General features: G+C 44.8%; 1 protein-coding gene across 1 annotated transcript; it reads right to left on the bottom strand.

The window, feature by feature from the left end:
• Positions 1 to 148: 148 nt before the first annotated feature.
• LOC105702519 (insulin-like growth factor-binding protein complex acid labile subunit) lies at positions 149 to 5,717 on the bottom strand. Its single transcript, XM_012430153.1, has 6 exons — positions 4,018 to 5,717; positions 3,491 to 3,797; positions 3,097 to 3,325; positions 2,353 to 2,951; positions 1,459 to 1,876; positions 149 to 840 (listed from the first exon to the last, which is right to left on the bottom strand). The coding sequence occupies exons 1-6, from the start codon at positions 4,324 to 4,326 to the stop codon at positions 219 to 221; spliced, it is 2,484 nt and encodes an 827-aa protein (XP_012285576.1). The 5' UTR covers positions 4,327 to 5,717; the 3' UTR covers positions 149 to 218.
• Between the last annotated feature and the right edge of the window lie 7,995 nt (positions 5,718 to 13,712).

Raw genomic sequence — 13,712 nt, 5'->3', positions numbered from 1 at the left:
TATAAATAAAAACTGATGATAAGGCACTTTATTGCGCGCCAGTATTCTAGGACCTTCAAGCTGATACCGAAGGTTTCAGGGGATTTCAACGCCTTCTAGGAATTGCAGGAACTTCCACCTGAATCTCCTAACCCTAGCTTTACCGCAGTTGACTCATCCCAATGATCCCAAAACGAAACGTTTGTTGCTCAACAAATCTCCTCCCATCATCCATCTTCTCATGGGAGTGGACCACGGCCACTTCTAGGCTCCCTTGACAGGTGCTGAATGACACAGTTCGTCCCCGAATTCGACATAGGTCCTCCAGGACTCCTGTTGGAGTCCTCGTCGTCACTGGAGGTACCATTGGTCACCCTCAAATGTACACAACGCTTCTTCTTCCTGGCTCCTGGAGTTCTAGGTCGAGGTTGAGGCATCTCAGCTTGAGAACCCTGTCTCCTCTCTTGCATACTGTTGTTGCGTTGCCCAGCACTGTTTGTGGCTTCGCAAGGGGTCCTTTCCTTTGTTCGAGTAGACGTTCGCAGGACATCTGCCGAGCCGTATCTTCGTCTGCGACTTCTTCGCTCCTCCCGAGCAGCAGAGGGCTCATCTTCGTCGCTGTGAGTCCGTCTTCTTCTAGGTCTTCTTGGAGGCCTTCTCTTCTTCGAGCCCAAGTTGTCCACGGATCCCATCACCCTGATCGATGTTTCATCCTCCGATGCCTCATCCAGGGCGTTCAATGAACGAGCTAGGTAAGACATGTGGACAGCTTCCTCGTAAGTGGGTGGTCCTGTCAATTCGGAAGGATGCACCCTTGGGTCGTGTCTCTCCGCGGCTTCGTTTTCCTCGTTGGCTTGACTCCTGTAAAAAAGCGAATCCATGGATTAGGATAGCTGGATGGTGCTCCATGACGAAGGGATGATAGAACGCGACATCCACATCTCGTGTGTACTTCATTTTCTGGGTCTCCTAGAGTTTGCGGATTCTACAACACCGAGTACCAGCAATTATTGATTACGATTATGATACTGGTTATGATCTCGAAGTCCCTCCCGGTGCACCAAAAAGAATGGGTGCTAAAATAGTAAACAGGGATGAGCAAAACCAAGAGTTGAATGACCATACCCTGGTAGTGCTGATAGGGAAAGGAATCGTGATGATAAGAACCCTGAAAATGGGACACGGGATCCACACACGTACACGTGAAAAATATGAACAAATGTAGAAACTGTAGTAAGGTTTTGTGATAAGGCGAAAGATGTTCTCCAGATATAAGAGCGAGAGTTAGGCTGATGGTACACATGACGAATCAGATATGACTGATGACATGACCATCGCACTTGGAGGTACTTAACAAAGTTCCCCAGCTTAAAAACCAATGGTCCACTCGAGTTTTATGTTATCTACTTGGCCAAATCTCAGTGGAGGAGACATTTATCCGAACATTGGGGGGAAACAAAAGGAGGTGATCGGGATTACCGTCGCTGCAAGAGTCCCAGCCTTTCTCTAGCTTCTCTCAGCTGACTTTGGCGTCTGTCTTCTCGTGCTTGTCTCTTCATCCGAATTGCGTGTCTTAATGACACTGTACTGCCAAAAAGGATGAGAGCACTTAGCGAACCGACAACCACGAATCCCCAGACCCTTTCCTTGTTCTCATAGGTGGGTCCATTCCACATCCCATGACAGGCACTCTCCCAGGAGTATCCGGACACGTTGACAGGACTTTGGCAGATCATCCCTGAAGCTGGCGTCTTTTCCGGTAGCATTGTCAAGTACACGTAAATGCCGTAAAGCTTCCCGCAATCGCACCTCCAAGGATTGTCGTCCAGTCGGATCCTACTTAGGTTTTTGTTGGACCGAAACACGTCCACGTCCAGAGGGTCCGTAAGTCGGTTTCCTGTAACGAGTGGCATGGTTAATTTTCACTGCAAATGAAATAAAAGAAGAGTCAGGAGAATTGACATGCCTTAGATGTCGAAATCTTGACAGTGCTCTTTGCGGTTTTATACGGAGAGATAAAATAACATTTACAGACCGCGTTGGATGTGACCAAGATTTCGGACTCGGGACAATGCACTTCCTTACGCGATTAATATTGTAGAAAATTGGGGATTTAGTAATAAATTCCCTAGGGCCTCCGTAATCAGGTGTTAAAGTTTCAGACAATTCGGTGCACCCAGTTTGGAGAAAAGTTTTATCAATATTTTCACTTTTCTTTATGTATATACCACACTTTCATATCACCTTAAGCAAGACAATGGCGGCAGAAAAGATCTTCCTCGATGAAGTGGTACTTCAAACTTCATATTTTTATACATAAACCTGGGATTGTTGGAAAGGATCTAATAATACCCTTTTGATATTCCCGTTTACCTGAAATGTCGAGCTCGTGAAGATTCGGGAGGTCTGAAAACGCGTCATTGTTTATGCGCATTAGTCTGTTCTTCGCCAGAGAAAAAGTGGTCAGGCTATCGGAGTCCAAGTTCTTCGGAAGTTCCTCTAGTCTATTGTCACTCAAATTCAGAATCTTAATATTTGGCAAGTTTGCAAACGCCTCTCCATTGAGCTCACGTATCCAATTCGATGACAAGTCCAATGACTTGACCGACATCGCCGCACTTGGAAAAGAGAGTAGGGCATTGAAAGACAAATTGAGGTGCAACAAATGGTCGTTCCCTGAGAAGGTATCTTTGTTAGCAATTTCTTCGAGTCCGTTTTCAGAGAGGTCCAAAAATTCCAGCCTCGACAGTCCTGCGAAGGTGCTGGCGTTTATGCTACTCAGTCCATTTCCATTCAGAGAGAGTCTCGTCAGTTCGGGATTTTTTCGAAATATACCGTCAGGCAAAATTCGTATCAAGTTCCCGGAAAGTTGGACTTGCGTCAAAGATGGCAAACCGTGAAGACCCGGCCTGTCTAAATTACATCTTGAGACGTCCAATTTCTTAAGGTGTGGATGTCTCAGCGTCTCGAACCTGCAAATCGAAAGGTTTAAATAACCACAGCCCACAATCGAAGATTAGAATTCACGTTTTAAGTCTTAATTGTTCGATTCTAATTAACCAAGTAGGCAACGCACTTCAGCCCGAGTTCTATTAAATAGTTAAGGGGAGCCCAAACCTCGAGCTGTAGACCAAGGCAGGATTATTGGCAAGTCGCAAGTCCTCTAGACTAGGGAGGCCCTCGAAAGTGTCTGGGGTCAAGTAGTTTAAAAGACATTCGGACATGTCCAGCCACTGCAAGGATCTGCAGACAGGTCGTTGAAAACTCCTCAGAGGATTCTCCGCCAGGCTCAGAACTGCAAGAGATGGGAGTCGAAGGAGCGCGGATTCGCTGACCTCCCCAATTTCTGCAACGAAGAGCAGACTTATAGGCGACCAAACGCAAGAATTGTAGAAGTAGAAACGTCAAAGGACTAGATCTCCACCCACAGTCCAAGATTGCAGAAAATTAAGAGGGACTGTGTCCGCCAAATGTGGCTAGAACGCTAAATTTGGTTGATAAGTTCCCCTACCGCAACGTCTGACGTCGAGTGCTAGAAGGCTTCCACTCGTTAAGCCTTCCAGACTTGAAATCGGATTTCTGGATAGGTAAAGCATCTTCAGTCCGATCAACTGACTTATTGAAATCAGCTGATAGACGTCCTTTATCCGATTCCCAGAGATGTCCAGCTTGCGAAGCTTCTTCAGACCACTGATGTTCTCTGGCAGACCGCTCAGGCGATTATCAGCCAGATTCAGGTACTGCAGCTCTGTCAGGCGATTCAGGTCATCCTGTGACAAGGTGTCCAGCTGATTCCCTGACAGGTCCAAATGCTCCACCTAGAAACCCCATTGAACTATCAAAACCAGTGAAGGAACACTTATCTGCTGATGGCTACTCCATCTCAAGGTCTACTTGTCTCTGACACTACTCATTGGGTTCAAGCCTGTACATTCGGTACTTCACATTAAGTATGTACGATAGATTAGCTACCAGTAAATGATGTTCCAGGATTTCTGGAATCACCATCATTCATCATACCATCTAGTCACGACTCACAAGATTGCTGACGTTCTCTGGGAACCGATCCAGACCCTGCATGGAGCAAACGATGATGCTGGGTTCCCGATCCAAGTAACAGAGACATCTTGGCGGGCAATTGCTGCTACTTTTCCCTGGAATTGCCGGAATTCCCTCCACAGGCATCCAAAACACTATCGGCAGCAACAACCACCACCTAAATGCCGCCTTCGATTGAGGGAACCTTTTGGAAATGGAACCGCTAGGAACTTGCACACTTCTACTTTTCATTGGGTCAGCCATTACACGATTCTTCTGGCAGCTCTTTTTAGCAACACTTAGGTACATATTAAATTAATTGGATCGCTAGATGATCCTGTTTTCCTGGGTGGATTCAATTGCATGACAAATGGGCCTTCCAGAGGCCAATCAACACTGCATCGATGACAACGATGGCACTTTGGTTCCTTTTTATTGTTTCGAATGAATACCAGCACGACTAGCATCTGCCGACTTGATCGGTGTGATTCCATGAACTGTCCCGGGTGTATGACTTGTACGGATAGTGATAAGCGACTCGTTCCCCTATCTGGAAGATAAGTCTCACCAGGTGAAGGATATACTTCCCTACACTCCCGTGATTAATGTTGCTGCCCTTTAGGGGCAGACTTTTCGTATGTTTTCTCGAAACTGGTCCCATTAAAATTTCAAATAATCGTAGTACAACGAGTACGCGATTTAGTCAATAAATATCTCCATTCAATGTCCTACTTGTGGTTAGTTAGATTAAGTGCACTGGGGCAATATAACTAATTTTCACAGAAAATTGAATAAATGCTCGCGAGACATGTAGATGGGGATAAACTGAAAGTCAAATAACTGCGTATTGAATGTATTTCAACAGGGATTTATTTTATTTAATTAATACAACTTGTCATTTTATATCTCCATGTATATGATGGCGTGTCATTCTTATCTGCAATCCTGGTTGCTGTTCTTCAGGGGCTCTAATCGATACTGCAGAAAGGCTGACGAAGGGAAATAAATGAAGTGTCCGATTACACATTCGTATTTACATTTCGAATGTAAATTACTTTTCCTTTTAATGTGGAAAGCAAAAATTCTGCCTAACGAAATTTAACTAACACTGACAATTATTTTGGAGAATTTCTAGAAGACAGTCTGCTTTCTTCCCGGTCTACCTTTTTATCTGGGAGAGACGGAAATTTGACTGGGCAACGTTCTGGAAAATATAAGACATTAGATAAATACCTCGAGTATCCCAAAGCCGATATTGACCAGCCATCTTCCAGTCTAAGCCCCTCTTGGCTGACCCATGCGGATATTTTCCCCTGTCCACTCTTTTCCCGGACAAGGGCAAGTAAATATCCCCTTTTAAGCACGACCGCAGCCAAGTGACACGAGGTCGCTTAAATCTTGTAGAATCGTCTTTATAAAACGTGCCGGATTTACGGAAAGCTTTAGAATTAACGTGAAGTACGAAATTCTCAAGTCTTTGCAGAGGAAATTCTTTATCCTAAGTTTTTCCTAAGAAGTCTATACTGAGAAAGAAAAAGCGTTCCAAGGGAGGCAGGGGATTTTTATCAAGCGGCTGATAACAAATTTCGAGTTTCCAGGGAATCGGAGAAAGGCGGACCTGAGGAGGTTGGTTTTCGCCTGTCCGGCCTCACCGGTGGGGGTAGGTCACACCCTCGGAGGGTGCGAGTGGTTTAACCAGCGCCGGCGCTTAGCCCCCGGCTTATCCGGGAGGGTGAGCACCGACTCTACCTGTTGATATTAACCAACCCCTTCTGCGATTTCGCAAATCCCAGATTCCCTGGCGGGCCCGACCCAGGGTCACGCCTACCTTGAACCTGCCCCCTGCTTGGTTACCTACGACTCGATTCACTGCACTTCAGCATTTTTTCTGGTACCACCGTGATATTTCCGATAGTTAACCAGCCCTTATGATTCTATCACTCAATTTGTTGATAACACCAAACCTAGGGTTACCTCATTCCGATTTGTTCCACACATATTTACGTAATTCGATCTTCGACGGTTCTTCCGGTGCCTCTGTAAGGTTTCCGGTAGTCAGTCAACCATTGCATTCGGTAGATTCTGAATTAACTCAGAGTTAGGTACTATCCCTCCCATTTGTTTTCTCTAGTTGTGAATACTTAGGGAATTATATCACTATATGCTCGATATTATGTACATCGTGAAAATGAATTCGGTGACCTGTCAACTTATGTTGCTTTTGGCCGTTTCTATACCCGCAAAAAGTTATCTTCTATATCCCCTACGTCTATAGATTGGAGGTGCAGAGGTGATGCGACTTCCGTGGAACTTAAACAAAAGCGAAGTGCATCCCTTGATGTGCTTCTAGCACTTCGAGTCGTGAAGGAGGGCGAGAAGGGGTGGAATCTGCAGAAGGATATATGCTCGCGATATACGGAGGGCGCTATCTCTCGGGTTGTACCGCGAGACAGGGCGAGACGGGGCGAGGGTGGCGGGGCCTATATATTTTTAACGCCTTCATTTCCGGCCTGGGGACACCGGAAATAACGGGACGATACCTTGCGGTGTTTCAAGTATTGATCAGTTCGAGCCGGTTGCCACCCACCCCCCGTTCTGGGTGGGGGTGCCCCCAAGACGGAAGCTTCCGCCTCGCCGCCACCCCCACCGCCACCCCCGAGCTAACGGAGAACCTTTAGATATCCAGAGCTCCACCGATTCGCCACGCCCGTTGGGAAGACTACGAAAAATCACCCCGTAATGAGTTTTGTTGCGTTTCTGCATTCTTTCTTTGCCACTCCTCTCTATAATGGAACGATTCTAGCAATCTGTTCTCATTTCAGAGATTCGATGATTATCTTCGATTCGCTACATCCCTTGAGAAAGACTATGAAAAAACATCCCGTAATGAGTTTTGTTACGTTTTTGCATTCCTTCTTGGTCACGCTTTTCTGCGCTCTTCCCTATAATGAGATGTTTGTAGCAAACTGTTCTCATTTCAGAGATTTGATGACTCCCTTTGAATCGCCAGTTGCGAAAACCTCGTAACGAACTTTGTCGCACCGTAACATTATGTATATCTTGATCTTGGAATTCTTGGTTGTTGGTTAGAATTTAACAACAAATCACGTCATAGGTTAGGTGGCACCCAAGTTTACGTTCGGTTCTCTTTCCGCGACAGAAGCTTGTACAAAGCGTTGAGGTTCCCGAGGTTAAGGTCTGGGTGAAGGAAAAGACTGCGTATTTCGATAATGAAGAAATTTCATTATTACAAATACAAATAAGGTAATAAATACACAGATACAAATAGTAACCAATGGAATCCGGGCTGCCGAATCTTCTTAGATCTAAAACATAATTACTGGTCGCCCTGTTTTTTTTTAAGAAAATCAACTATTATTTAATGGCTTACTGGATACCTAACGATGATACTGCTCTGAAAAACTCGTTCTGTGTACTTACGCTTCGCAGATGTGGATCCTACGCTGTACCAGCAATGCCAATCAAATTTTAATTGGTGATGTGTCTTTGATTGTAACTTCTCTTATGATCTTACCTGCATGTTATTGGTGGGATTCTTTCTTTCCAAAGTAATCATAGATGAAAAGTATTCTGCACATCTCGCCTAATGGACCACGGTCTTATATCTTTTACCCGGTAACTCCGCACTTGCGGGTTGCGGTCGCCACGTAGCGGCCACCAGGCGTACTCGCGTGAGTTGTGTACTCCGCATTCAGGCGCGACAAAGATTGAAAAACAGAATAATTTGAAAATAAGTCCCCATCTCGTAGAAAGTAAATGAAACATCCTAGAAAATATATACATGCCCGATGGAGAGCGAAAAAAATTCCCGCGACGACTTCATCGCCTTTATAATAAATAACTAATAAACGCGTTCTTTTCCCCTATAGGGGAAACTTATTAGTATGGTTATAACCATAGTTTTCTTAAAACCATTAACCTACCGATATATTTCCCTACGGCATCATTAAATTAACTTTAATGAATGAATTAAGTGGATTTGAATGAATTTCGGGATACGTGTCTTCGGTCGCGTCGTAAAAATTTCTCCGCCCAAGGTAATGATCCTGGTGATTTTTAAACGATTCCACGTTTTGGCGGATCCCTTTCTGCCGGGGCTTAAGCCAGGGTATAAATAACGGCTTATCTCGGCCGGGTTCGACGGGAGTGCCGAGCGCACAAAGCCAAGCCTGGCCCGACCCCGCGATATACCTTTTATACCCCGCGAGGGAGATTCCGGGCCGAGGGTTGCGGCGCCTTTTGAAACGTGCACTCGTAATTGCCATGGCGTGTCTCTAAATCAAATCCCGCCACGAAGCGCAAACTTCACTCTTCCGCATTAAGGGGCGCCCACGTGGACGGGAGCGCCATCGGATCTGCCGAGGTCGCGCCTTAAGGCGGTGCGAAACCGCAGGTGCCAAGACGAGCTCTACCAAGGGTGACAATGACATTCTTTATTCCCCTTTCTTATCCCATATTCATAATCAGGTCCTGAATACCATGCTAGAAATACACATCCAGGATTTGTGTGGAATTATTTTCCCAATAGTTTGGTTACCCAATGACGAAAGTGCATTGATATGCAACTGGTAAGCAACTATAAATGTGGACAATTGAATTTTGACGTTTTCACAGGAACTGATCGTTTACTTTCTTTTTTATTCCTCTTTCTTATCCCATTTTCATAATCAGATCCTGAACACCGTGCTACAAATACACATCCAGGATTTGTGTGCAATTATTTTCCCAATAGTCCGGTTACCCAAATGACGAAAGTGCATTCACATGCAACTGGTAGGCAGCTACAAATGTAGACAATTAAATTTAGACCATCGGATCTGCCGAGGTCGCGTCTTAAGGCGGTGCAAAACCGCAGGTGCCCAGACGAGCTCTACCAAGGGCGAAAACGACTTTCTTTATTCCCCTTTCTTATCCCATGTTCATAATCAGGTCCTGAACACCATCCTACAAATACACATCCAGGATTTGTGTGGAATTATTTTCCCAATTGTCCGGTTACCTAAATGACGAAAGTGAATTCACATGCCACTGGTAAGAAACTATAAATGTAGGCAATTGAACTGTTATGCTGTGCGGATGATTTTACCTTTATTAGAGCAGATCAATCGAGCCGCTCGAATTGGCGGGGACTAATGTCGTAAACCAACCAGAGATGGATGTCTCGCGTAAATTCGAATGGATGTCGAGTATTCGCGGTTCGCTGCGCCCTTAACGAGATCAGGGCGCGAAGGTGGGCGCGAATTGGGCGGCCAGGGAGCGCATCTGTGGGAACTCCGAACTCTGTGCGTCGGGGGCGTCGAGGGCGTCGGGGCGCACACCCTCCGCGTTCCCGGCGCATTGTCTAATCGTCGTCCTCGCGAGTCTGCTTTCAGACGCGACAAATCCGCATTCAAATTCCCCGCTAAGTCCCATCGGGTCCCACACCCCCGCCGCCATTCCGTCCGAGGGTTGCGGATTCGTTGCTTCGGCGGAAAAAATGCTCATATAAGAGAAATCATCTGATTAGGTCTAAGATATACCCTAATTGAAGTTTCTAAATCTCCTTTCCTATCTCTCAATTTATGTCGCGGCTTCCGATCGACTATGTAAACGAGTAAACAGTTTTAAGGAACAATTAATTTGGCACTTGTGTTGGAAATTCTTTCGACTTAATCCTGTTTAAGGGGGTGTGAAAGTGGCATCTGAGATATCAATCATGAAACTTTTCTACGTACTGGGTGTACCGAATCGTTTCAAACCTTATTACGTGAACATGGAGGTCGTAAGGAAGGTCCTGATACTCATGAAATTTCACTTTTTATAACAAACAATGAAGATTTCTATAAACAAATGTTGAAAAGATTGAAATTTCATGAGAGTCAGGACCTTCCTTATGACCTCCATGTTCACATGGTCAAGTTTAAAACGATTCGGTAAACTCAGTTTGGAGAAAAGTTTCATAAACGAGACCTCTCAGACGTCCCTTTCACATCACCTTAAGGAAAGTCCTGACACATATAAAATTTCAATGATTTAAAAATTTCTTCAAAGGTATTCTTAATATTTTTCGTAAAAAATGAAATTTAATGGGTATCAAGATCTTCCTTGTAGTCGCTACGTTCATGTTGTAAAGTTGGAAACGATTCGGTATACCCAGTTCGGAAAAAAGCTTGTATAAACGAGACCTCTGACGCCACTTTCACATCACCTTAATATCAGACTTCTAAGTTTATTATTTTCTATTTAGAAATAAAAGGGCGTAATACACTTCGTGCTCGCGTATAAACAATATACGCGTAGAAAACCATGTATTTTATTATACATAGCGTGTTATACCTACCCAATCCTGAGGACGCCTAACCTCTTTTTAGGATCCATCTTGATGGGAATTATAACCGAGATTAGGAACATATTACAGTCATTTTGAATAGCGTAACCACGACACGACCTTTTCCGGGAGGGACTCCGAATCTTAGTTGATGCCCATTTTTATTGTCGCGATAAGCTACTTCTTCTCGCGAGGACGCCGCGACGCCCAACCCCTGACAACCCCTCCTGGTTACGACGCTTTTGATCTAATCTCTTCGGGACGACTCTTAGGCTCGTCGACGCTTTCTTCATCCCCGGCAAATGCGTCCCAGGATCAATCTACGATGATCTCAAGGGAGTGATGGGAGAAGTCCCGGTTGCGTTAAGGGTTGCAATTAATTTCCGTCGTAATTGACAGTCTTTCTTATTTTTTTCCATTTCTTTCTTCATCGCCTTTTTCTTTGCCTTCGCCGAGTTTATTGCAGGTGAACGATTCTGGAAATGTGTAAAGAAAACCGGTAAAAAAAAATTACGATGGAAATTAATTGCAGTCCTTAACGCAACCGGGAAAGTTTCGCGGTGCTTAACGCACCGTAGGTGAAAGTTTCTCCGCCATGATAGGAACCCGATTCGGAAAGTAAACGCTTCTTCTATCGCTTTTAACTTACAATGAATTACCATTTGCGTGTCAATATTTACAGAATTATGTTATACTTTGTTAATTATTATTACTTAAGGGGAAATAAAGATAACGCTAACGGAAGGCGGAAATAATTATTGTCCAACTAGTGCCGTACCCGGAAGATCATACATCATATCTTTAACAATTTTTCCTGGAGAACTTGGACATCGACTTTGTTCATCCCCGTTAAATGTGGGGCGGCCATTGTTTTTTATTGCAATCCATCGAAAAATTCCTGGGAGGGAACTGTATTTTCAAGGAAAAATTGACTTAACTGGAGTATCATTCGGACAAACAAGGAATTTTTCCTAGAGAAATTGCAGATCGACTTTGTTCATCCCCGCTAAACGTGGGGCGGCCGGCGATGATCCCTGCAGAGGGGTGAGTTCATCGGCTCGGTTAGGGTGGCAGTTATTTTCAATTACAGCCACCAGGGCGCGTCCAGAGCGCTCCTGGCCCGGTGGAGTAATGTATGCGAGATAAAGACCGAAGAGAGGCGCCTCGACGTAGACTAAGACATTATAGGGAAGTGCGTGTACGTAGGAGGTGCGTAGATTCCTCACCCCGGCCCAAACCGGGGAGGCATCGCGAAAGAGAAAGGCCGGGGGAGGACCCATAACTTATCGCAGATTTAAGGCTCTTAGACTTAAGGGACTCTAATAATAATATAGCGCCATTCCAAGGCGTTATGGAATTCGCGGATAGGCGGCGGCCTTAAGCCCGTTATACGCACTCGCCTTTATATTTTATACTGCCTTTGAAAGTGTACGTGGAAACCTTAAACGATTCAAAATGCTGATAAAGAATCGCTGGTAATTGATATAAAACAAAGAACCTTAGAAATTAAGGGGATATGAAAGCAAGTCAAAGAAGTCTCGTTTATGAAGCTTTTCTCCGAACAGTGTTGACCGAATTGTTTCAAATTTTACAACGTGAATATGGAAGCTGCAAGGAGGGTTTTAACACCCATGAAAATTTGATTTTTAAAATATTTGTTTACAGGTGTTTTTAAAATTTGGGTAAAAAACATGAAATTTCGGGGGTGTTAGTACCTTCCTTATACCTTTCATATTCACGTTGTAAGGTTTGAAACGATTCGGTACACCCCGTTCAGAGAAAAGTTTCATAAACGAAACGTCTGACGGCACTTTCGCATCCCCTTAAGCAAAGAATCTCAGAGATTAAGATGAAATAATTGTCCTGGGTTACTCAAGACCTGCATTTATAAGATGTAATTTCTCATTCCCGTCATAAGGACACTAGGGGTTCAGAAATTCGGAAAATTCTGTTTAAATCAAGGTATTGTCGATTTGTGTGTTTTTTCCTTTTCTTCTAACATTCGGCGCCCTGCTTGAGACTTCACTTCAAGCTCCCCTTGTAAAGAGTGGACAAACTTTCAGAACGATGAAATGACAGGAAATTGCCCTGAGTAGGTAACTTTTGAGTTTCAGGCCGTTAGAAATTTGTCGGGCGAAATTTGGAAGACTTTCTTGAGAAAGGAACCAGTTCGTTCATGAAAGGAACCTTCCTTCCAGTCGTGGAGGTTCCTTCAGGCTTTGGGAAGATCCTGGCCAGAGTCTTGGCCAGATAGTCCCGAGGTGCGGCACTTTGGCGAGATTTAAGACGGCACCGGGTCCGGTAAACAAAAGCCACGATAAATTCGGTAAGTCGGCGAATTAATAAAAGATTACACCCGCGGTTACTGCGGCGCCGCGAGATAAGACTCTCCGTTCCCCGGAGTCTCGAACCCGCAGCTAAATCATCGGATATCTTACCCATAATACATAAAGCACCCTTCAGGCTCGCGCATACGTACATTGCGCCGCTATCTTGGAAGCGGCCATCGTGGAAGGAACCACTCACCCCTTCGAGTCGTGCCCGACGACCGATCGACTCACAACTCGAGAAAGAACTTCCCAAACTTCATGATTCCAGACAAAAATGACTCGAAAATATGAATAACGTATCCAGAGGTTCAGGCAACGACAACTGACGCACGGATGTCATGGTTAAAGTTTGGGCAACACGGTCTTCTTCCTAGTAGAAATGCAGGACCAAGACCTGATCCTGATTGCAGGACCAGGACCATGATTTGCAAGACCAACACAAGATCAAGCTTGAAACCGTAATAGTGTTGGTCTTGATCCCCCATTTGTTCGTCACAAGGCCGGTATGTCATCTTGGTGTACACCAAAATGCAGGACCAAGACCTGGTCATGATTGCAAGACCAGGACCATGATCTGATCACAATTGCAAAACCAGAACCATGATTTGCAAGACCAACACACAAGATCAAGCTTGAAACCGTGATAGTGTTGGTCTTGATCCCCCATTTGTTCGTCACAAGGCCGGTACGTCATCTTGGTGTACACCTACGTTGAATTGGGCATTGGTATTGATGATGCTGATTTTGGGGTTGATGATCAGAAGGCTGCTGATGGTACGCAAGACCTGGTGATCAGATTTGTGGAAGTCGGGGTTTCGTGGGGCCCAGTTTCTGATTATCCGACGCACAGTTATCAGAATTGTGCATTGGTGTCTCTTAGAAGACTGCTGATGGCACACAAAACCCGATGATCAGATTTTGTGGAAGTCAGGGTTTGGCTGGTTCCATTTCTGATCATTTAACACACAGTTATCCAAATTACGTGCACAGTTATCCTTGGTGCATCCCAGAAGACTGCCGATGGCACGCAAATCCAA

The sequence above is a fragment of the Orussus abietinus genome, unplaced genomic scaffold (assembly GCF_000612105.2).
Source record: "Orussus abietinus isolate OABI.00-Male unplaced genomic scaffold, Oabi_2.0 scaffold288, whole genome shotgun sequence".
Classification (NCBI taxonomy): domain Eukaryota; kingdom Metazoa; phylum Arthropoda; class Insecta; order Hymenoptera; family Orussidae; genus Orussus; species Orussus abietinus.
Note: the sequence above shows the minus strand (reverse complement) of the source record. Positions and strands in the feature narration are given on the sequence as shown.

Excerpts from the sequence above, each read along its gene's own strand:
- LOC105702519 (XM_012430153.1), bottom strand. The coding sequence starts at position 4,326 with ATGTACCTAAGTGTTGCTAAAAAGAGCTGCCAGAAGAATCGTGTAATG. Across the intron at positions 3,798-4,017 it reads CAGAGAACGTCAGCAATCTT|GTGGAGCATTTGGACCTGTC; the intron begins GTGAGTCGTGAC and ends TGGGGTTTCTAG. Across the intron at positions 841-1,458 it reads CTGGGACTCTTGCAGCGACG|GAGTCAAGCCAACGAGGAAA; the intron begins GTAATCCCGATC and ends GCTTTTTTACAG.